At 37.8% G+C, this 25717-nt stretch overlaps 1 protein-coding gene across 4 annotated transcripts in view; it reads left to right on the top strand.

The window, feature by feature from the left end:
* The window catches only part of RCBTB2 (RCC1 and BTB domain containing protein 2), a 193244-nt gene that overhangs the window by 25179 nt on the left and 142348 nt on the right, over positions 1 to 25717 (top strand). For all 4 annotated transcript variants that reach the window (XM_053708022.1, XM_053708025.1, XM_053708023.1 and 1 more), the window contains exon 3: positions 14212 to 14361. In XM_053708022.1, coding sequence (XP_053563997.1) covers positions 14212 to 14361 — 150 coding nt within the window. The remainder of the gene's footprint in view (positions 1 to 14211; positions 14362 to 25717) is intronic.

Here is a 25717-nt window from a genome sequence, read left to right as displayed (position 1 = left end):
TGCCATCTATCTCCTTTACAATACATAATGAGTGCCTCTGCCAGGCTGATCCTCCTCATCTGCTGCACTTTTCTGCCAATCCCTTCACTGGATTCCTTTAGCCTTCAGAATAAAACATACAATCTTGACCCTGACATTCCAGGTCCTAAATAACACTACTCCACCCTATATCTGTGACCTCGTCTCCAGATACTCTCACTCCCGTCCCCTTCGCTCTGCTTACAACCTCCTTCTCTCCTCCTCTCTTGTTACCGCCTCACACTCCCATCTACAGGACTTCAGAATAGCCCATATTTTGTGGAACTATCTGCCTTGCTCTACAAGACTCTCCCCTAGTTTTCACAGTTTTAAGTACTACTTCAAGACTACTGTTTAGGGAAGCATACTACATACGCTAATCTTTCTTATTTCAGTTCCTCTCTCCTTTGTCATCCCCTTGAACACCCTTAGCATTTAAAGGGACAGTCTACTCCAAAAATGTTATTGTTTAAAAAGGTAGATAATCCCTTTAATACCCATAAGCTATTAAGCCCTTAAGGACCGGGCATTTCAGACAAAAACTTCCCCAAAAGACCAGAGCATTTTTAGCATTTTTGCCATCAATACATTTTTTTATTTTTTTATATTTTTTTATATTTACCTATCAAAACTATATTATTATTTGTTTTTTTAGTAGACAACCCAAACTATTGATCTAGGCCCATTTTGGTATATTTCATGCCACCATTTCACCGGCAAATGCGATCAAATAAAAAAATCATTAACTTTTTCACAATTTTAGGTTTCTCGCTGAAATTATTTACAAACAGCTTGTGCAATCAAAAAACAGAATAAGCCAAAAGTCAATAACGGGAATGAGATTAATGGCAATAGACAGTTTCAAAATATATACAGACACAGGAATAACTATGAACGGATGCCAAGACAACATTTTCATAATCCAATACAAAGAAATCATTGGAATTGGAATAATAAGATCAGGTTTGATCCGTCACAGAGACAACACTGGAATTCCAGATATGGAAATACCAATCAAAATATTGGGTATAACAGAAGTAATGGTCCCTATAGAAACAATATACAGGACCCATATGCCCGATTTAACAGTAGACTCCCGAGAGGAATGATGATAATTTTAGAAACAGTTATAATATGGGATATGCCTACAAGAATGACTATACCCCGATCCCCAACCCTAGACGAGAATATGAATATCGTAATACTAAAAATAGGTATGATATAGGACATACATACACAAAAGGGTATTCTCCAAATTCCAATTCAAGGAGGCAGTATGTGAATTCCCCACAAACACATTGGAGGCAAAATTTCCAAAATGTTGATAATAGGTTTATCACACTAAGAATTGATGACCATGATTATAGAACACCTGAACAACCAAATACATCAATAAGAGGGGAGAATCACTGCTCCACAACTAGGGACACTTTTTTTTTTTTTTTAGAATTGGACCCAAGCACACTCCCAGAGAAAGAGAAATATATGGGGAAAAGAAAAATGGGCTTCATAGAAACCCACGATACCCCACAGCAAAAACAAAAACACACATAGGGGAGGAAGAGGGGGAGTTTAAACAAAAGAAAGATTTAACCACAGTATTAAACGCTCCAAATGTTAAATCTAATACAAATGGAATATATAATTTAAGCTCCATAGCCCTTACGGATAAGGAAACACAAGTTTTATGTCTAGGTCTTTCCTATGCACCATCTAAAGGTCTCAATAAGTTCCAAACATATACACATGTTAAAGACCTAGTGAGGAAATTGACTCTAAAGAGAGATTTCCTAAAGACAGCAGCAGAAACACAACAAAAGAATATCACTGCCAAAATATATACAGATGGGAATATTGAAAGAGCAAAATCACACATCCAGATCTTAGGCCTAAATCGATCTTCTATCCCAATTCATATAAGGGTGGGGCTATTGAAGCATTTGAATGAGTGGTATGTGACGAAATTAAAAAAACTAAAACCCCAGAAAATCAATAAATACAGACATAATCTCTCAAAGGCACAGTTAAATGTCCTTAAAGGTTTAGAAAATAATAAAAATTTGAATCATTAAACCGGCTGATAAATAATTAAACCGGCTGATAAATTGTGCTGCTGGATAAAGAAGCATATATGATAGAATCCAAGAGAATATTGGGAGACTCTAATACCTATGAGATCCTGAGAGGGGACCCTACAATCAGATTCAAGATAGAATTAGACAGATTATTAGAACGGACAAAACAGAAAGGGGTTTTAAATGACAAGGAATTTCGTTTTTTAAAAATTGAATACCCCAAAATCCCTATCTTTTATTATCTGACAAAGATACATAAAACACTTATCAACCCCCCAGGGAGACCCATTATCTCGGGTATTGGATCTATCACAAGTAACTTATCACAATATATTGATAAGAATTTACAGGGATATGTTAGCACTTTATCCTCATACCTTAATGACTTTACACAGTTACTAAACATACTAAATGGAATAACTTGGGATGAAAAATATATTTTAGCAACTTGTGATGTGACGTCCCTCTATACAAGCATACCCCACAAAGAAGGGATAGAAGCTGTGCAATATTTTCTTAATAAAGATAACACAATGGCTGAGGACAAAGAGATTTTATCATTGAAGGCATTTTATATATTTTAACTCACAATTATTTTAACTTTGATAATTTTTATAAACAACTATGCAATACGGCGATGGGGACCAGATTCACACCTTGCTACGTGAATTTATATATGGGTAAGTGCGTGACCATATTTTGGGATTCCTGCCCAGCTAGCGCGGATTGATCCTCTACCATCGAAACATTGATGATATTTTTATTATATGGCAAGGCACTGAGGAAGATCTCAAAATGAGCACAACCTTAAGTTTACCTATGAATTTAGCCATACCCATATAACTTTTTTAGATCTCAAAATAGAGATAGAAAATGGTAACATTGAGATCTCTACCTTCTTTAAAAAAAAAAAGTTGACTGTAATAACTACATCCACCAAACAAGCTGTCATCACCATGTTTGGAAATCCAACATACCAAAAGGGCAGCTATTAAGAGTGAAGAAAAATTGCTCTAAGGCAGATAAGTGGATGGAACAGTCAGGTATTGTGAGAGATAGGTTTTTGGAAAGAGGTTATATAGATATAGAGGTTATAGAGGATATATTGGAGAATACTATTGAAGCTGTCAATAAGATGGACAGTGAATCTCTTGGTTTACAATAATGAAAATAAACAAAATGATAGTAAAGATGAGATTGTTGTTCCACTGATCACAAAATACAGTGAAAACCGCATTTTAATTGAACGCATAGTTAAAAAGAATTGTTATTTATTGAAACAAGACAATGTCCTAGGTGAGAAACTGAGTAATACTCCTAGATTTATTTTTCGTAAATTTAAAAACCTTAAATCAATGCTGGCACCAAGCTTACTATAAACAGGAAAGAAATTGTTAGAGACTAATATCAAGGGAGAGATACTAAAAGGCTTCTTCCCCTGTGGATGGTGTAAGGTGTGCCAACATGGGGTTAAAAGTGATACATTCAGATCTAATAATAGTAAAGAGATTTTTAAGATAAATTATGTTATCTGTTGCCAAGATAAAGGGGTGAATTATCTGATTGAGTGTGATTGTGGTCTCAAATACGTTGGATAGACCACAGGTAGTGTCAAAGACAGAATCAGAGAGCACCTATTAGCCATTAAACACAATAGAGGCAATGTCCCATTATATAAACATTTTCAATATAAACATGGAGGCAAAAACACAAGTCTCAAATATATGGCTATTTGTAAAGTACCAAAACAATGGAGAAGGTAGACTATGGCAAAAGATTGCTACAAGCTGTTAATATAGATTGCATACATCCACAGGGTCTCAATTCTGATATTGAATTTTTGCATCTTTTCAATTAAGCCCATGTTTTTTACTATTCAGCTTGTATATATTGAACCCCCCCCCCCCCCCTGTTTTATAATTATAAATATATATTTTCATTACACATTCTCTTATAAACCCCCTTTTTAATATTCTGTTCTTAATATACATTTTATTGGTTTTAAAAAGTTTTTTTAATTTGTTCTTATCAAATGCCATTATTTTTTATGAAATGCTATCTTTGTATATAACCCATCGCTGTTATACAAACTATGCTTTTACATAATATATTTTTACACAGTAGATTTTGTATGTTAGGGCTGTTAAAACTTAATACTAAATATTTTATAACTTCTATATTTGTTGTTGATTTTAGAAGACCTTAAGTATAAATTAGCGAGCTTCAGTCTTTTAATATTCTGAATGTTTGCTCCATTTTTTGATGGTATATGTATGATTGTTACTTTAAGCATTTTATATATTTTTATAATTTTATGCTATTGGAGATTTGGACCTTAACACTCGAGCATACTATTAACTTAACTTTTTACACAAAACTATCACATTGGTTTTTATATTGGAGAGCCCAAAATTATATCTTTTCCAGTCCATAGAGCCATAAACTACATTTTCCAGAATTCTATATTGTAAACCGGCTACAATGGGATATTTTCGCCGGAAGTGACGCCGAATCCGAAAACCCGGAAGTGACGCGCCATCCGGAAGTGACGTATTATAACTACCGGAAGTTTACTAAGGTCCGTGAACGATTACAAATTAACAATCCGGATCCTCTGATACACCTAAGGGTATTCCGCTTCAGGTTAATATACAACAAGAGTTAATGTAAACTTAGATTTGAGATATTTATTTTAAAAGTGAAATGGCTTCTTTGAATATCACTAAAACTAAAAGTGACTTAATAATGATACTAATAGTCAACATTTTGACTAAGGGCATTGATCAAAATCAATTATATACATAAGGTAATTTTCGAGCCCGGAAGTGACCTGATAATGGTAATAAGAGTCACCATTTTGATTAAGGGCAATGACCAAAATCAATGATATACATAAGGGCATTTTCGAGGCGGGAAAAAGTCTTGATTATGATTGGCCAATACAGGCTATTTAAGTCTTAACACTACTAGCAGTTGACATCTTGAAAAAGGCCCAGTTTGGGGCTGAAACGCGTCGATATAGACAGTCACTGCTTGAGTCTGAAAATAGGGTAAGCCTATTCCTAATAGTCTCAATTCATTTTATCAGTATTGCACTATGTAATTTTTGTTTTCACAGGTATCAATTATATTGGATATTATATTGGATTTTTGGAGCTTCACTTTTTGGTTGAATATTTTTTCATTTTTTTTTCTTTTTGTTTTTATAACTTTTTTGGGAACACTGGATACAACCTAATTAGGACTCACCACACTAGGAGTCTTCATTTGGACACATTGGACATTTACAGAGGACACTCATCAAGGACACTTATATTCACTTTGGACACTATATATATATATATATATATATATATATATATATATATATATATATATATATATATATATATATATATATATTTATATATATATTTTTTTTTTTTTTTTTTTTTTACTCTTATTTTTAGTCACAGCTATATTATTTCCTCACAAATTTGATGATACTTGTCTTGAGGAATTGACCTACCCCTAATCAATTGATCATAATTATTTTAATAGTTTTTATCCTTGATATTTTAACCTTGATATTTTAGCATATGTAGATACTTTAGCCTTTTTTAGGTGCTCCCTCCTATTCATATTTATTATCTGAGTTTTTAGGGATCTCATTTTTGGGAGCTTGTATCTTGTAATGTTGGCGTTGTATACAAATTTAATTTCATTCAGCTTGTGCAATCATGGCACAAATGATTGTAAATACTTCTCTGGGATCCCCTTTGTTCAGAAATAGCAGACATATATGGCTTTGGCATTGCTTTTTGGTAATTAGAAGGCCACTAAATGCCGCTGAGCACTACACTTGTATTATGCTCAGCAGTTAAGTGGTTAATTAGTTAGCTTTTAGGATTAATTTTTGCTTTAGTGTGTAGGTTACCCTCCCCCTTACCCCCCCCCCAAAACCCTCTCAAACAGCTCTCTTCCCTCCCCCACCCACAATGGTCACCCCATCTTAAGTACTGGCAGAAAGTCTGCCAGTACTAAAATAAAAGGCTGCCTTTTTTTAAATTTTTTTAAATAATTAAAAAACGAACAAAAAAAAACCTGCAGTCTAGGATCCCCCCCACCAACAGCTCTCTAATCCTCCACCCTCTACCTATTTTCCATCATCTTAGGTACTGGCAGCTGTCTGCCAGTACTCAGTTTGTCTCAATTTATACTTATTTAAAAAAAACACAAAATTTTTTCTGTAGTGTAGCTGCCCCCCTCATTACCCTACCCCCCTCCCAGATCCCTTTCCCTCAATGAATCCCACACAGGATCACCCTCATTGCCCTTCCTTCCTCCTTCCACCTCACTTCCCGGCTCTTTTTTTTTTTTTTCCCTTACAAGTTGCATGGCATAGCGGTCCCACCCACTCCCGGCCTTCTCCTGCCTCCTCCAGCGATGGACACCCTAATCCGCTTTGCTCCTTACACTCCCACCCACCAACGATCGGCACCACCGCTGTCCGATGCAGAGAGGGCCACAAAATGGCCTCTGCATCGGCAACTCTGCAAATCTATTTCTGCAGTGCCCCACTTGTGGGGCATGCAGAAATAGCGCAATCTCTCTATTTTTAGCAAGATCGCAACAGAGAAAAGCCCAAGGGCATAACGACCAGCGTCATACAGGGTACGCTGCTGGTCGTTAAGGGATTAAAAACATAAGAGACTGTAGTGGCTTAGAAACAGGCAGGAATTTAAATGTTATAAAGTATATTAATCTAACAATGTTGATTGTGCAAAGCTGTGGAATGGGTAGTAAAGGCATTATCTATCTTTTTAAGCAATAACAATTTTGGTGTAGACTGTCCCTTTTAAGCCTATGAGCCCAGCTGTTTTGTAGATCATATTCATGAGAGGTGATTTATAACAGTGCAATCTTTGCAGGGCCCTCTACGCATTTGCCTTCCAAAAAATGCTACCTGTGCATAATAATCCTATGTTTATAGCGCTATTTAATCTGTTTGCGTGCTACCAATAACTGATAATAATAAAAAAAAAGGCTTTAAGTGACAGTCTTCTTGAAAATTGTTATTGTTTAAAAAGTTAGACACTGTCATATTGATATACTTTTTACCTCTGTGATTACCTGTATCTAAGCCCTGCAGACGGACTCTTATATCAGTGCTGTTTACAATCTTGCATTTTAGCCAATCAGTGATGGTTCTTGCATAACCATTATTCTCCACAGGAATGAACACAATGTTATCAATATCACACACTTAAACTAGCACTGTCTGGTTGTTTTGCAAGATTTAAAAAAGAGGTGGCCTGTAGGGGCTTAGAAACTGGCACACTTAGAAGGCTATAAAGTATAATATAGCAAATCTGGGGAATGGGTAGTTAAAGGCGTTATCTTTCTTTTTGAACAATTAAAAAAAAAAAAAAATCAAGTAGACTGTCCGTTTAACTTGTGTTATCCAAGCCACTGCTGAATCTCTGAGAAACTGTGGCATTTGAATACTGGTGCACGTGGCCCTCACAGCATATATGTGTATGCCATTTTAATAACTTTTACTAGAAGCAGTTTTGCTAATGGAATTATATTGTAAAAATGCTTCTCTTTCAAATTGAAATGCACCCATGTACATTGTTTGAAAATCATTTGCAGTATAGTGATTTATTTATGATGTAAGAGACATTAAAGGTACATGAAACCCAATTTTTTCCTTTCATGATTTAGAAAGAGCATACAATTATAAACAACTTTCTAATTTACTTCTATTATCTATTTCTCCAACATAGGTGTGTCCGGTCCACGGCGTCATCCTTACTTGTGGGATATTCTCTTCCCCAACAGGAAATGGCAAAGAGCCCAGCAAAGCTGGTCACATGATCCCTCCTAGGCTCCGCCTACCCCAGTCATTCTCTTTGCCGTTGTACAGGCAACATCTCCACGGAGATGGCTTAGAGTTTTTTAGTGTTTAACTGTAGTTTTTATTATTCAATCAAGAGTTTGTTATTTTAAAATAGTGCTGGTATGTACTATTTACTCAGAAACAGAAAAGAGATGAAGATTTCTGTTTGTATGAGGAAAATGATTTTAGCAACCGTTACTAAAATCCATGGCTGTTCCACACAGGACTGTTGAGAGGAATTAACTTCAGTTGGGGGAACAGTGAGCAGTCTCTTGCTGCTTGAGGTATGACACATTCTAACAAGACGATGTAATGCTGGAAGCTGTCATTTTCCCTATGGGATCCGGTAAGCCATGTTTATTAAGATTGTAAATAAGGGCTTCACAAGGGCTTATTAAGACTGTAGACTTTTTCTGGGCTAAATCGATTCATTATTAACACATATTTAGCCTTGAGGAATCATTTAATCTGGGTATTTTGATAAGTTTATATCGGCAGGCACTTTTTTAGACACCTTTCTCTTTAGGGGCTTTCCCAAATCATAGGCAGAGCCTCATTTTCGCGCCGGTGTTGCGCACTTGTTTTTGAGAGGCATGACATGCAGTCGCATGTGTGAGGAGCTCTGATACATAGAAAAGACTTTCTGAAGGCGTCATTTGGTATCGTATTCCCCTTTGGGCTTGGTTGGGTCTCAGCAAAGCAGACACCAGGGACTGTAAAGGGGTTAAAGTTAAAAACGGCTCCGGTTCCGTTATTTTAAGGGTTAAAGCTTCCAAATTTGGGGTGCAATACTTTTAAGGCTTTAAGACACTGTGGTGAAATTTTGGTGAATTTTAAACAATTCCTTCATATTTTTTCGCAATTGCAGTAATAAAGTGTGTTCAGTTTAAAATTTAAAGTGACAGTAACGGTTTTATTTTAAAACGTTTTTTGTACTTTGTTATCAAGTTTATGCCTGTTTAACATGTCTGAACTACCAGATAGACTGTGTTCTGAATGTGGGGAAGCCAGAGTTCCTTCTCATTTAAATAAATGTGATTTATGTGATAATGACAATGATGCCCAAGATGATTCCTCAAGTGAGGGGAGTAAGCATGGTACTGCATCATTCCCTCCTTCGTCTACACGAGTCTTGCCCACTCAGGAGGCCCCTAGTACATCTAGCGCGCCAATACTCCTTACTATGCAACAATTAACGGCTGTAATGGATAATTCTGTCAAAAACATTTTAGCCAAAATGCACACTTATCAGCGTAAGCGCGACTGCTCTGTTTTAGATACTGAAGAGCATGACGACGCTGATAATAATGGTTCTGAAGGGCCCCTAAACCAGTCTGATGGGGCCAGGGAGGTTTTGTCTGAGGGAGAAATTACTGATTCAGGGAACATTTCTCAACAAGCTGAACCTGATGTGATTACGTTTAAATTTAAGTTGGAACATCTCCGCATTCTGCTTAAGGAGGTATTATCCACTCTGGATGATTGTGACAAGTTGGTCATCCCAGAGAAACTATGTAAAATGGACAAGTTCCTAGAGGTCCCGGGGCTCCCAGAAGCTTTTCCTATACCCAAGCGGGTGGCGGACATTGTAAATAAAGAATGGGAAAGGCCCGGTATTCCTTTCGTCCCTCCCCCCATATTTAAAAAATTGTTTCCTATGGTCGACCCCAGAAAGGACTTATGGCAGACAGTCCCCAAGGTCGAGGGAGCGGTTTCCACTTTAAACAAACGCACCACTATACCCATAGAAGATAGTTGTGCTTTCAAAGATCCTATGGATAAAAAATTAGAAGGTTTACTTAAAAAGATGTTTGTTCAGCAGGGTTACCTTCTACAACCAATTTCATGCATTGTCCCTGTCGCTACAGCCGCGTGTTTCTGGTTCGATGAGCTGGTAAAGGCGGTCGATAGTGATTCTCCTCCTTATGAGGAGATTATGGACAGAATCAATGCTCTCAAATTGGCTAATTCTTTCACCCTAGACGCCACTTTGCAATTGGCTAGGTTAGCGGCTAAGAATTCTGGGTTTGCTATTGTGGCGCGCAGAGCGCTTTGGTTGAAATCTTGGTCAGCTGATGCGTCTTCCAAGAACAAGCTACTTAACATTCCTTTCAAGGGGAAAACGCTGTTTGGCCCTGACTTGAAAGAGATTATCTCTGATATCACTGGGGGTAAGGGCCATGCCCTTCCTCAGGATCGGCCTTTCAAGGCCAAAAATAAACCTAATTTTCGTCCCTTTCGTAGAAACGGACCAGCCCAAAGTGCTACGTCCTCTAAGCAAGAGGGTAATACTTCTCAAGCCAAGCCAGCTTGGAGACCAATGCAAGGCTGGAACAAGGGAAAGCAGGCCAAGAAACCTGCCACTGCTACCAAGACAGCATGAAATGTTGGCCCCCGATCCGGGACCGGATCTGGTGGGGGGCAGACTCTCTCTTCGCTCGAGCTTGGGCAAGAGATGTTCTGGATCCTTGGGCGCTAGAAATAGTCTCCCAAGGTTATCTTCTGGAATTCAAGGGGCTTCCCCCAAGGGGGAGGTTCCACAGGTCTCAGTTGTCTTCAGACCACATAAAAAGACAGGCATTCTTACGTTGTGTAGAAGACCTGTTAAAAATGGGAGTGATTCATCCTGTTCCATTAGGAGAACAAGGGATGGGGTTCTACTCCAATCTGTTCATAGTTCCCAAAAAAGAGGGAACGTTCAGACCAATCTTAGATCTCAAGATCTTAAACAAGTTTCTCAAGGTTCCATCGTTCAAAATGGAAACCATTCGAACAATTCTTCCTTCCATCCAGGAAGGTCAATTCATGACCACGGTGGATTTAAAGGATGCGTATCTACATATTCCTATCCACAAGGAACATCATCGGTTCCTAAGGTTCGCATTCCTGGACAAGCATTACCAGTTCGTGGCGCTTCCTTTCGGATTAGCCACTGCTCCAAGGATTTTCACAAAGGTACTAGGGTCCCTTCTAGCTGTGCTAAGACCAAGGGGCATTGCTGTAGTACCTTACTTGGACGACATTCTGATTCAAGCGTCGTCCCTTCCTCAAGCAAAGGCTCACACGGACATTGTCCTGGCCTTTCTCAGATCTCACGGATGGAAAGTGAACGTGGAAATGAGTTCTCTATCTCCGTCAACAAGGGTTCCCTTCTTGGGGACAATAATAGACTCCTTAGAAATGAGGATTTTTCTGACAGAGGCCAGAAAAACAAAACTTCTAGACTCTTGTCGGATACTTCATTCCGTTCCTCTTCCTTCCATAGCGCAGTGCATGGAAGTGATAGGTTTGATGGTAGCGGCAATGGACATAGTTCCTTTTGCGCGCATTCATCTAAGACCATTACAACTGTGCATGCTCAGTCAGTGGAATGGGGACTATACAAACTTGTCTCCGAGGATACAAGTAAATCAGAGGACCAGAGACTCACTCCGTTGGTGGCTGTCCCTGGACAACCTGTCACAAGGGATGACCTTCCGCAGACCAGAGTGGGTCATTGTCACGACCGACGCCAGTCTGATGGGCTGGGGCGCGGTCTGGGGATCCCTGAAAGCTCAGGGTCTTTGGTCTCGGGAAGAATCTCTTCTACCGATAAATATTCTGGAACTGAGAGCGATATTCAATGCTCTCAAGGCTTGGCCTCAGCTAGCGAGGGCCAAGTTCATACGGTTTCAATCAGACAACATGACAACTGTTGCGTACATCAACCATCAGGGGGGAACAAGGAGTTCCCTGGCGATGGAAGAAGTGACCAAAATCATTCTATGGGCGGAGTCTCACTCCTGCCACCTGTCTGCTATCCACATCCCAGGAGTGGAAAATTGGGAAGTGGATTTTCTGAGTCGTCAGACATTGCATCCGGGGGAGTGGGAACTCCATCCAGAAATCTTTGCCCAAGTCACTCAACTGTGGGGCATTCCAGACATGGATCTGATGGCCTCTCGTCAGAACTTCAAAGTTCCTTGCTACGGGTCCAGATCCAGGGATCCCAAGGCGGCTCTAGTGGATGCACTAGTAGCACCTTGGACCTTCAATCTAGCTTATGTATTCCCGCCGTTTCCTCTCATACCCAGGCTGGTAGCCAGGATCAATCAGGAAAGGGCGTCGGTGATCTTGATAGCTCCTGCGTGGCCACGCAGGACTTGGTATGCAGATCTGGTGAATATGTCATCGGCTCCACCATGGAAGCTACCTTTGAGACGAGACCTTCTTGTTCAAGGTCCGTTCGAACATCCGAATCTGGTCTCACTCCAGCTGACTGCTTGGAGATTGAACGCTTGATCTTATCGAAGCGAGGGTTCTCAGATTCTGTTATCGATACTCTTGTTCAGGCCAGAAAGCCTGTAACTAGAAAGATTTACCACAAAATTTGGAAAAAATATATCTGTTGGTGTGAATCTAAAGGATTCCCTTGGGACAAGGTTAAGATTCCTAAGATTCTATCCTTCCTTCAAGAAGGATTGGAAAAAGGATTATCTGCAAGTTCCCTGAAGGGACAGATTTCTGCCTTGTCTGTGTTACTCCACAAAAAGCTGGCAGCTGTGCCAGATGTTCAAGCCTTTGTTCAGGCTCTGGTTAGAATCAAGCCTGTTTACAAACCTTTGACTCCTCCTTGGAGTCTCAACTTAGTTCTTTCAGTTCTTCAGAGGGTTCCGTTTGAACCCTTACATTCCGTTGATATTAAGTTATTATCTTGGAAAGTTTTGTTTTTGGTTGCAATTTCTTCTGCTAGAAGAGTTTCAGAATTATCTGCTCTGCAGTGTTCTCCTCCTTATCTGGTGTTCCATGCAGATAAGGTGGTTTTACGTACTAAACCTGGTTTTCTTCCAAAAGTTGTTTCTAACAAAAACATTAACCAGGAGATTATCGTACCTTCTCTGTGTCCGAAACCAGTTTCAAAGAAGGAACGTTTGTTGCACAATTTGGATGTTGTTCGCGCTCTAAAATTCTATTTAGATGCTACAAAGGATTTTAGACAAACATCTTCCTTGTTTGTTGTTTATTCCGGTAAAAGGAGAGGTCAAAAAGCAACTTCTGCCTCTCTCTCTTTTTGGATTAAAAGCATCATCAGATTGGCTTACGAGACTGCCGGACGGCAGCCTCCCGAAAGAATCACAGCTCATTCCACTAGGGCTGTGGCTTCCACATGGGCCTTCAAGAACGAGGCTTCTGTTGATCAGATATGTAGGGCAGTGACTTGGTCTTCACTGCACACTTTTACCAAATTTTACAAGTTTGATACTTTTGCTTCTTCTGAGGCTATTTTTGGGAGAAAGGTTTTGCAAGCCGTGGTGCCTTCCATCTAGGTGACCTGATTTGCTCCCTCCCATCATCCGTGTCCTAAAGCTTTGGTATTGGTTCCCACAAGTAAGGATGACGCCGTGGACCGGACACACCTATGTTGGAGAAAACAGAATTTATGTTTACCTGATAAATTACTTTCTCCAACGGTGTGTCCGGTCCACGGCCCGCCCTGGTTTTTTAATCAGGTCTGATAATTTATTTTCTTTAACTACAGTCACCACGGTTTCATATGGTTTCTCCTATGCAAATATTCCTCCTTAACGTCGGTCGAATGACTGGGGTAGGCGGAGCCTAGGAGGGATCATGTGACCAGCTTTGCTGGGCTCTTTGCCATTTCCTGTTGGGGAAGAGAATATCCCACAAGTAAGGATGACGCCGTGGACCGGACACACCGTTGGAGAAAGTAATTTATCAGGTAAACATAAATTCTGTTTTTGCTTCATTCTCTTGATATTCTTTGCTGAAAAGCATATTTAGATATTTTGATTGGTAGCTGCACATAGATGCCTCCTGTGATTGGTTCACCATGTGCATTGCTATTTCTTCATTAAAGTATATCTAAAGAATGAAGCAAATTAGGTAATAGAAGTAAATTGGAATGTTGTTTAAAAATGTATTCTCTACCTTAATCATGAAAGAAAATGTTTGGGTATAGTGTTCCTTTAAAGTCATTTTCATATATATTTACCCAGACCCTCCTTTACCACAGTTCAGGAGATATTAAAGTTTATATTTTACCACACTAGCTGTAATTTTATTCCTTTTTTCATGTGCTGCTTTTGTAAAGTGTAAGTGATGTTTCTACACCTCTTTGCAAATTTATTTAGATGTGTTTTCCTTTTTGAAGGTGGGAGTGGGTTTAGAAGAATGAATTGTAAAATATACAACATTTACTGTATATTTAATCTAATTTTAATTTTTCTATGTTTTTAGATAGCAGAACCTACTTTGTTACTGATGATGGTAGACGTCGGAAAATGGCCAATTTTTGCACTTTGCCCTCAAGAAGATCTGAAATGTATCCTGAAGGCCTGTGTATTTGGTGGTGGGAATGAAGTTTTGTACATTACCAAAGATGATGAGGTGAAATATTATATAAAGATTTTATACAATTATTGGTGAGATATGTAAAATAAATAAATAGTTATTACATGTTAGTTGTGAATATTATTTAATAAGCTATAACCTATTAAAGGCACACAAGTAAAAATAAACTTTTATGATTCATCAAGAGCATGCAATTTTAAGACACTTTCCAATTTACTTTTACAAGATACTCTCCCCGTCTCCTTCGCTCTGCTCACGATCTCCTCCCTCTTGTTACTTCCTCACATTCCCGTTTACAGGACTTCTCCAGACTGGCCCCCATCTTGTGGAACTCCCTGCCTCGCTCCACAAGACTCTCCCCTAGTTTTAACAGCTTCAAACGATCCCTTACGACTCTACTATTTAGGGATGCATACAACCTACACTAACCTTTCCTAACTCCATTGCTTTCCCCTTGAACCCCTTAGCATGTAAGCCTATAAGCCCAGCTGTTTGTAGATCGCCTTCATAAGAGCCGATTACAACAGTGCAACTCTCAGCAGGACCCATTTGCTTATAGCGCTGCAGAATCTGTTGGCGCTCTACAAATACATGATGATGATGATAATAAATTTACTTCCATTATCAAATTTTGCACAGACTTTTTATATAAACACTTTCTGGGGAACAAGCTCACAGTGTATTAGTATACTAGTCTGTGATTGGCTGATGTCTGTCACATGATACAGCTGTCCAGAAAATGGAAGAAAAAATACATTTGTTAGAAAAAAATCTGCTTATTTGAAATTCGGAGTAACTGCTATTGCATTGTCTTTTTATTATGTACTTGTTAATTATGTATGTCATGATACAATCATGTGGAGTAGTTGATACCTGGATTGGCTACCCAGCAGAGGTGGTATTGTCTCAGCCTGGAAAGGGTTAAGGTGAACTGTTATTTCTTTGTGTGAAATCTGTATTCAGAGAAGCTGTAAGCCGAGACCACCCCTCCTTCCTTCCCCCTCCCCTCTTCCTTCTCCCTCCTTAGCCCATCACAGGTCTGAGGTGAAGTGTTCTTTGTATAACTGGTAACTGTGTGTAGGAATGCAAAAAGCTCCTCCCCTACTGGGAGCTAAGACTTGCTTGCATTGGCTGCACTCGTTGTAAATTATAACCAGGGTGTTGTCTTTGACAAGACAAAGAAAGTTTATTTTTTAAGGATGTAACAGAAAGACTTTAGAGTAGAACTGCCCTGGGGACCAAAGCCAGCAACATCAGGAACGGCATTCTCCACATATCTAAAGGAATTTGATAATAAGTAAGATATTGTGTTTCTATTTTTATGTCCCATATTATTTTTAAAGAATTGTAGCTTTGCAATTTGTATGTTATTTTGAATGTCTTTATAATTTTGCACTGTGTAACCTGTATTGATATTTTTGTTATTAAACACATAGAAAATCTCATTCTGTCTTTTGGGCTCTGTTGAGACAAGGTTAAAGGCACGTTATCTAATTGTTAAATTGTGTGAGTGTTTATGGGTTCCCAAGACGCCCCCTTTAATTTAAAAGTGTTGGTGGTAGCAGCATAAATTGTTAATTAGAGCAGTGTGGACTGGATTTGGGGTTTAATGTGGTATCCTTTTTAAGGTCCTTTTGTAAAGTTGCAAGGTTAAGGGAACCAGAGCTGTGTGCCATTAACCCCTTCATGCCCACGCCCCTCTACTGTGACGTTGAGAAGGTTTGATTCGTCACAATGTAATTTTACTGCATTGAGCGGTTCTTTATCTATTTTACTTGGATAATTTATTTTATACACAGGGTGCTTATTTTATAGAATTGACTTATGGTTGTAAAGACTCATACAGTAAGGGAATTTAAGAATGCCTGGGATATGCATAAGTATTATTTAAAGGGACGTACTACTCAAAAAACTGTTTAAAAGTGTATTGTAGTGCTTTATTTTTTAAAAAAAAAAACAGATGGTTTTTGTACTGAATAAAATCAACTTTTTCAGTGTTAGTCTTCCCTATAAGCCAATGAGCATTAGAGTCCTGGGACCCAGCGGTACACAATAGTGTTACTATCTGTCAGTTTCACAGTAAATGTAATGATGTAATCAAATGAATGAATAGTCTTAGAGAAATATGTAGACATATTTTTGCAATTATATTGGTTGTTTAAATATTAAAGATATAAGTGTAAAAGTTTAGATTCTATAAAGTAATGTTTGAAATAGTTTTCTATTTATCTCTGTCATCTGCTGAGAACAATTAGGGAAAGATATATAAACCAGGAAATAAATCCTTTGTAAACAGGGCTCTGTGTAAAACCATACAGCTTTGTATGGATATTCTATTTTATTGCTTGTTTTTTTTTTTTATCTGACCCTAAGAGCTTGATTTATCAATCCATGGCGGACAGGGGTGTACATACTCGCCACTGTCTGCCTGAGCTCTCCTCTGGCGGACAGGAGTCCGCTGCCAATATTTAACATTCCACTCAAACGCTCCTTTTGTGCTTGCGTGTAACCCTGCCCACGCACGGCAAAACCACATGCCAGCTTGAGCTGTCAATCTCCCCGGTCGGACAAGACCGGCGTGATTGAAATTCTCCACCTAAGCGGTGGAAAACAGAGTAGGGAAGCAGCGGTCTAATGACCACTGCTTGATAAATCCTGACTGCAGGTTCTCTTGTGCGATCCTGCAGTCATAGGGAGGAGAAGGGCTTGATAAATAGAGTCCCAATTGTTTGCAGCAGGACAGTGAGGTAAGGTGAAAACTTGCAATGTTTTTTTAACTACAAATAATTAAATATTTTATATTACAATCTCACACTGTTTAATATTGCTTTAAATACAGTAGAATGGCATTATAAAAAAATGCACAATAAAAAAAGAAAATGCGGGGTGGAGCCAACAGCCGGGGAGAGCAGTCGCCCTGTGCTCTAGCTATGGACTACATATAAAATGCCAAAAAAGCCAAACTACCTTATTTTTTTCATGGATATCCTCTTTATACACGAAGAGAGAGGCCGAGGCGATATCCACGTGGACAGCTGCTGGGGGCTAGCCGAGTCCCTATTGCATGCTCTGCACCTTACAGTTAAGTTGGGGTTCTATTGAGCTTCAGCAGCTACAGGTGATTGAGCAGTCTAAAACCCATATACTAACGGCCACTACTGCACCTCTATCAGTCTAAGCTGACGCCACAACATGGAGGACTCTCACAATACTGCATGCCCAACAAGCACCTGGAAGCTAATCACATCCCTTTTGACAGATATGTCCACTCGCCTAGATCATCATCATGCGAGCTGTATAGTTATCCTGCGGACTGCAGTCAGCTCACCCACTCTTCTGCCCACTGAAACCTACCTCACTAACAGCCCATCAGACACTCTGTGGCCCGGACAAACGCAACAGAGAGAAAGTGGGCACATTGAGGTCTCAAGGAGGAGTCTATGACCAGGAGTAGGAGCTCATACTACTACACACGCAGTGTACACCCGGGCAGAACCAAAGAAGCTTCGGAAGTCTGCTGGGTTGCAGATTTCATCGAAGGCGGCTGGCGCAGATTGTAGAACATTACTGATTAGCAGCACAGATACTCCCCCTGCTTTAAAACCGAGAGGCTGCAGAAACGATATCCTTGAGATGGCACGATCAAGACTGTTGGTGAGAACTGAAATGCTGATCTACACAAAGCATGTTGGGCAGTTGGGGAGCCCTTTTGACCCAGGTGGTTAATTTTGCCTCTACTCTCCCTGCTTGCCTGGATGGCGCATACGAGGGCCACTAGCACAATGGTACTTAGCTTGTGTGTCGGATGATAGATTAGACTGCAATATGGAATTGTGGCAACCAGAATAGATCTTAATAAGTCTGTGTTAAAGTTGTTATATACAGTTTCATATAACATGCTATGTTACATGCTATTATATATTGCTTGTCTATATACAATGTTACTGCAGGGTTTTAAAATTGGTCTTCATGCATGCCCAGTATAAATTAGAGTTCATTTACGTGTTAGCGTGTAAAGCGTAACACTCTTGTTAGATTAGCTATATAAATTGTTGTTTTGCAGTTATTTGTCGAACACTAACGCACTCTATTTCATTTAGAGCTCTATTGACCATACGCAGCACTGCTACATTCTATAGCCAAGCAGCAGGCCTACCTTAGGTACACAGTTTATATAAAGATGTCATAAAATGAAGTTCTATAGTATAGTATCCCATGTCCATTTCCATGGTGTTATTTGAGTAGGTAATCATATAGTATGTGCAGCCAATTCATAAACAGTTTGCAGCCAATTCATAAACAGTTTATTACATATATTTTCTACTACAGTCAAAGGGAGTTCTATCTTATATTGCATCAAATTGAGCTTTATTTTCTCCTCTCGTGTATATGCTAAGACATGGATCCTCTTTTTTTTTTTTTCCCCTAGCCGGCAGGGGAAGGAGGGGTGTTGCGGTAGATACTAGTTTTGACTGATTGCCAGTCTGATGTTATATAAACAATTCTCACTCTACTGTGGTTATACTTACAGAGAGGATTTGGATGACTGTACAGCATATGCATCTTCATACATTTATGATTTGGAACTTACATATTTATAAGTGTAGCACATACAGTATATTGCATGAGATAACCCAAATATGTTAGAGTTTTCAGGGAGTAGGAGTGCTGTGCTACTCTGTATCATTAGCATGTAGGTACATATTCTGGGTTAGTGACAATAATTGTAGTCATCTGTTCTAGGTGCACGCCCTCATCTTTCATGCTGTTACCCATTTCAGCTAGTGACATGCCCTCATAGGAAGCAGGTGAGGCAGTGTCGCTCCTGTCAAATGAAGAGAAAAACATTTTACTATTGATTTACATTTAAAAAATTTGTCTCATGTTGAATTGGTATGATACATAAATGTACACCACCAAACCCCCCCCCACCTTAGCCTCCCCAGTCCATCCGCCAGCCAATGTTGTACCTAATCCATGTTGCGCAATTCAGAGTCAGTGATCCGCTTTGCCTGCCCTCCATAACGCAACATGGCTATGTTGGCTAATTTGTAATAGGCCGCGAAAACAAGCGCCACCCAGTGGCGGCCCATACATTCTAAATAGAGGCGATTCTCCAAGACGCCTCTATATGTTGGAGCCAATCAGTGGGAGTGGTGAGTAACGAGTCACATCATGTGACTGAGTGTCTTGGACTGGAGGCGTGCCTAGGACTGGAGGGAAGATGAACCGCAGAGAGAGAGACTGAGTCACGCGTGACAATGCCAGAGAGGACTCAGGAGAATTTGGACTCTTTGGAGAAGAACCGATTCCTGACCTGTTGACTGTGAGAGGTGAGCGACGAGGTCAAGGACCTGCCCTGGACGTTTGCCACAGTGAAGTGAGGACGACGACCGTTACTAGTTGGGGTAAGTAAGTAGTAATTTATTTATTTTTTAAATTGTGAGCCGCCAATGCTGCCGCCAAATATATAAGTGTATTAGTCTCAGACTGAACATATGAGATACACTAAAGAGACTAGAGACTGACAATACTGTAGCCAGATCTGAGGCCATGCTGTGACTGACATGTTTTTTTTCTCAGGAAATTTAGTATAATTGTGTCCTATTATGTAGAAATTTTATTTTTGCAAAGCAATGCATTGTTGTAAATGTGAATAGTACTCGCTTGGTGATCACTCAAAGTAATAACAGAAAAACTGCAGCATAGACAGATAATGTGACATGTCAACTGCAGATGCTAGATATTTAAGTCTCTTCTTTTTTTAGCTGATATTATTAATGGTAAATGCAGGGGAAAATCTAAGCTATTATTATTATTATTATTATACAGTAGGGGTAAAAAACATGAATCACATGATAGTATCATGGCAGCCACTGAACATTTTAAGAAAATGCGTTTTATAACTCAATCTGTCAGTGTCATCTATTCTCTACAAAAAAAAATTATAATCAGGCAGAAACTGTAGAAAAAAATCCCCTGAATCTTACTGGCTAGGTAGTGTTATATCTTATATAAGAAGATCCTTAGTCTGTTTAAGTTAAGACTGCAGACTAGATAGTGGGCTTCATCTTTTACTATATATTCCTGTGTTTATTGTTTTTTTAAACTCTCTTCCTTTATCTATCCCTGGCCTGCATGGGGCAGAACACTTGATATGTAAAATACAGAAATTGCCTTGTAATGTCAGGGCAGATGGCACATTTGAGTTAAAGGGGTTCTGCAGTAATGAATGAGGGATATTAGCAATCCCAACATCCCCAAGAACCACCATTAGAAAGACTTAATGGGACATGCCACCCACATTTTTTAATTTATGATTTAGAAAGAGAATGCAATGTTAAACATCTTTCTAATTTACTTACATTATCTAATTTTGTTTTATTCTCTTGATATTCTTTGATGAAAAGCATATCTAGATATGCTCACTAGCTGCTGATTGGTTGCTGCACATAGAAGCATCATGTGATTGGCTCACCATGTGCATTGCTTTTTCTTCAAATAAAGATATTTAAAAAATTAAGCAAAATAAATTATGGAAGTAAATTGTAATGTTGTTTACATTTCTATTCTCTATCTGAATCATGAAAGAAAGATTTTGTGTTTAAGTTTCCCTTTACATAAGAAAGATAAACTTTAAACTCATCTTCTAATAAGTAAATGACAATAACTGCTTAAGTTCATAGCACACTGTCATGCTTGTTGTTGCTTTTAAAGTTAGTGTAATTATTAGATCTACAATATTTTGTAGATATCTTCTGACCATTTATAACACAAGTAACTTTTTTCTTATGAACAATACTGGCAGTATATAAACAATGCAAGTTTTGAAATGCCCGATATGATTATTGATTAGGACATTATGAAAACCAAGGGTCACAAGAGGCAATAAAATATTTGGAAAGTCCCTGATATAATCATGTGCAGCACTGTTCATAACGCGTTGCCTATTTATTACACCAGAAGGTTACCAAATGTTGTGTCCATCATGTGAGATAGCCGGTGAGGTAGCTCAGTTGGTAAATGCCCTGACTACAAAAAAAAAAAAAGCCTGTTGTTTAAAAAAAAAAAAAAAAAAGATCCAAGATCACAGGTTCAAATCCCGGCAGGGCTGACTCAGCCCTTCATCCTTCCGAGGTTGATAAAATGAGTACCATTAAATTGGGTAATAATAACAACTATTACTATTCAGCTGCCGATTTGGTGAATTCCGAGAGCGAGCGCTGGAAAAGCGCTTTGAGTCCCACTGGGAGAAAGGCGCTATATAAATACTAGTTATTATTATTATTATTATTATTATTATTATTATTATTATTATTATTATGTGAGATCCTAGAGTAAAACACATGTAAAGTTTAGGGATGCACCGAAATTTCGGCTGCAGAAAGTTTCGGCCGAAAATTACATTTTTGGCTATTTTGGTTTTCGTTTTTTTAGCCTGTTATTTTCGGTAAAATTGTGTAGCATGTTTCAAATGAGATGCTAGCCTAGAGCTGCTGTTTAAGTTTATTACTTGACTTACTGTTCTGCATATAATGAGTTTTCTAGGACTATACTTTATTTGGATAATTAGTAAAAAAAAAAACTGTTAAATCTGATTTTGTTACATAGAACTAAATGAAGAATAATACAGTATATTAATATTTATAATTGTTTTAAGTAGGGATGCACCAAAATTTTGGTCGCAGAAACATTTTGGCCGAAAATGGCATTTTTTGCCTGTTTTTTTTTTTTCTTGGTAAAATTATTGTGTAGCATATTATTGTTTTAAGATATTTTTGTCCAATTTTAGTGTGTTACTTTCAATAAAAGTGTGGGCTTTTTTATTGGCTCTAATTATGCAAAAAAAAAAATTATTTGAAAAAATACATTTTCGGTATCAGTTTCGGTTTTCGGCCAAGTGCATCCCGGATTTTCGGTTTCGGTCCAGAATTTCCATTTCGGTGCATCACTAGTAAAGTTTAGTGTAAAAATTTTTTGTAAACATTTCTTCATAGGGAAAGAGAGTCTGTCTCCTTGAAAACTGTCATAGCACCTATTACTTTTTGTTTATTTAAATTCAGTCTGCAGTCAAAGCACGCAGTCTTACAAACCAGCAAGTGCAAATGAGAAATGATAGCAGTATCTTTCTACACTATGTAGTCACAATTATACAATGCAGGGAAAATATGTCACAGGTTGAATAGAACAAACCCCAAATGTGTGCTGTGTTGTGTAATTTTGTGTGTCAAATTACATAATATATCAAGTATATCAAGTTCAGCATGATGCTTACTTTTCCTCAGTTGTTGTCTATGTGGCTATTTGCAGAAACCTACTTGGATATAGTTTGATTGTCACATTACCAGCAAGGGGAATCAAATAATATCATAATATGTTTGTAGTCACTTATTGAAAATGGGTTAAACATAAAAGTACAATAGGAAAATGTTCTAATTTATTTAACTTTTTTGTATTTTTCATGTATAACAATGTGTGTTCTGCCAAAGGGTTAAAGGGGTATAATGATTCAGACAGAGCATACAATTTTAAACAACTTTTACAAATGTATGCTGTATCTGAATCATAAAAAACAATGTTGGGTTTCATTCATGTTCCTTTTAAACACACAGTTAAAGTCAGTTCCAGAGCAGCAATGTACTACTAGTTCATAGTTGAACACATCTGGTGAGATAATGACAAAAAGCATATGTGTAGGCACCAATCGGCAATCATGTTTAGCTCTGAAGCAGAAGTGCATTGCTTTTCTGGAGCTAACGTAAAATATGTTCTTATGGGATTCAACAGTGCAAATGCTCTAACATATCAAAACATTTTCTCCTTCCACTTGTATGTTCCTTTACCAGAAAGAGTTTCTGAAAGAAAAATTATAAAACTTTATTCATTTAATTTCACAGTCCTCCCAGTTGTTTAGCAACATAGGTGTTGGCTAGCCAGGCCCCAGCCTAACTTATGTATTGAGTCATTGATAGTTAGTTTTATGTATATATTCAGGCAGCCAATCGGAGATACAAACAGCAAGAAAATTTGTTTTGTTTTTTTTTACTAATAAAAAAAATGACAAACAAAAAAATAAAAAATTGCTACCTCTGGGATGGCAGACCATGCAGTCTATTTTTTTTAAAATTTGTTTTGAATGAGTATAAATAGTGGAACTGTATTTGTCTATATAACAAGAATTGAATTGGTTTCTAATTCTTACCTGTATGTGTTGTAAAGAATTCTAATCGTCATTGTGCAACCTGCTAACTTAATTGTAAATTTAAGCTACCTCTATTGGGTTCATATATGGGCTTATCTGGCATATCGTAGCCAGTGCCTCACCAGCCTCTGACCTCACCTCATGTCACTGGTATAGCCCCTTTTCTCTGGACATTGCATTTCTAAATGAAAGCTGTCAGGCTGGAACTATGAGGATTTGTTTTGTTTCATTGTGCTTACTTATACGATTAGTTTTATTAGTGTGTACTTGTCATACTTGAATTCCATATCTTAATATGTAGAAATATACACATTCTACTACAGGTTTAGACTATACTTTGCATAACAGTATGGAGCTGAAGATAACAAAGGTGGTCATGTGCCTTTGTTTTACAATACATATACTGTTATATTTTATGACATATATGCATTCTATTATAGGTTTGGAATACATTTTGCGTAACACAGTATGGAGCTGAAGACAACAAGTAATGTTATGTGCCTCTGTTTTACAATGTTTATACTGTAATATTTTATGATCTAGCCTACATTGTAATTTTAGGGTGGATTCTCATAGTTACATAATGATGTCTTTTTTCCCTGATACCTATATATCACTACCTTTTAATAGTCCAATTAGCAGTTTCTTTAAAATTATGCAGCAGGAGCCCGAATTACAGAGTTTATGATTTATCCTACTTTATTTTCTTTTGAGATTTTTCAATAAGCAATCTTTTTATACTATAAATTGGGTCCAAGAGTGGCCCTCTCTGTTCGTATTTTCACAAAAGTCCCCTTATATTAAAGAAATCTTCTGAGAGTTCCAAGAGAGGCCTCTATTATTCATTAGGGACGACAACTTTATAGTTTCTTTTATTGTTTGTATGGGGATATATGTGTCCATTTTATCTGGAAAAAAAAATGATGAGGTTTACTCTATTCCATTTCTAAATATCTGGGCAATTTGCAATGCGCAACTTTGAATTGAATGTGTCACATAACGTTATAGATTACTATTACCTTGAGACCACTGAAGAATGTTTCTCTATTACAGTTCTTTGTTTATATATTGGGCTTGTGCTATTTAACATATAGACCTAAGGGAGAGAGTTTTCACAGTTTGATAGACTCATTATGACAATGTTTTTCTAATGTTGATATTTTGATATTGTAAAATAGGGTATACTGATATATCCATCAGGTATAGTTTTATTCTCTGACACGAATATGTACTGAGATCATTGCTATTACTTCACTCTTCATTTCATCTTAAATACTTTCTACCCTTGGTAAGTGATTAATGTGCTCATGCATTCACAATCTAAATTTTTGTTTCTCTTTATTTGCCTGTAAATCCTTTTTGAAACCTCAATAAAAAATATTTAAAAAAAAAAAATTAAATTAAATTCTCTATCTAAATCATGACAGAATTGTTTTGGGTTTCGTGTCCCTTTAAGCTTACATTTCACATGAATATACATGCATACTGTTTATAACTTTTTATCTCTTGTACTTCACCCCCGCAGCCTTCGGGTCCTCATCCTTTCTCACTCATGCCCTTCCTTTGCACTTTTTAAACCTCCTTAAAGGGACACTCAAGTCAAAATTAAACTTTTATGATTCATATAGAGCATGTGATTTTAAACAACTTTTCATTAACAAAATGTGCACAGTCGTTTTATATTTACACTTTTTGAGTCACCAGCTCCTACTGAGCATGTGCAATAATTCATAGAATATATGTATATGCATGTGTGATTGGCTGATGGTTGTTACATGATACAAGGGGAGTGGAAATATACATAACTTTAAAAATTGTTTAAAATAAAATATACTACTCATTTGAAGTTCAGACTAAGAGCTATTGCATTGTCTTTTAATCATGCATTTGTTGATTATGCAAATCTGTTGTATTTACTGGTCCTTTAAAGGGACATTAACCCCAAATGTTCATGCTTCAGATAGCACGTGATGTTAGAGAACTTTCCAATTTACTTATGTGATCTAATTTGTTTTATTCTCTTGATATTCTTTTTGTTGAAAAGATACCTAGGTAGACTCAGGAACTGCTGATTGGTGGCTGCATGTATGTGCCTCGTTATTGGCTCACCAAATGCATTTAGCTAGCTCCTAGTAGTGCATTGCTGCTTCTTCAATCAAGAATGCCAGGAAAACTAAGCAAATTAGATAA

This window comes from Bombina bombina, chromosome 3 (genome assembly GCF_027579735.1).
Source record: "Bombina bombina isolate aBomBom1 chromosome 3, aBomBom1.pri, whole genome shotgun sequence".
Taxonomy (NCBI): domain Eukaryota; kingdom Metazoa; phylum Chordata; class Amphibia; order Anura; family Bombinatoridae; genus Bombina; species Bombina bombina.
The sequence above is the reverse complement of the archived record's forward strand: the minus strand, read 5'-3'. Positions and strand labels throughout refer to the sequence as shown.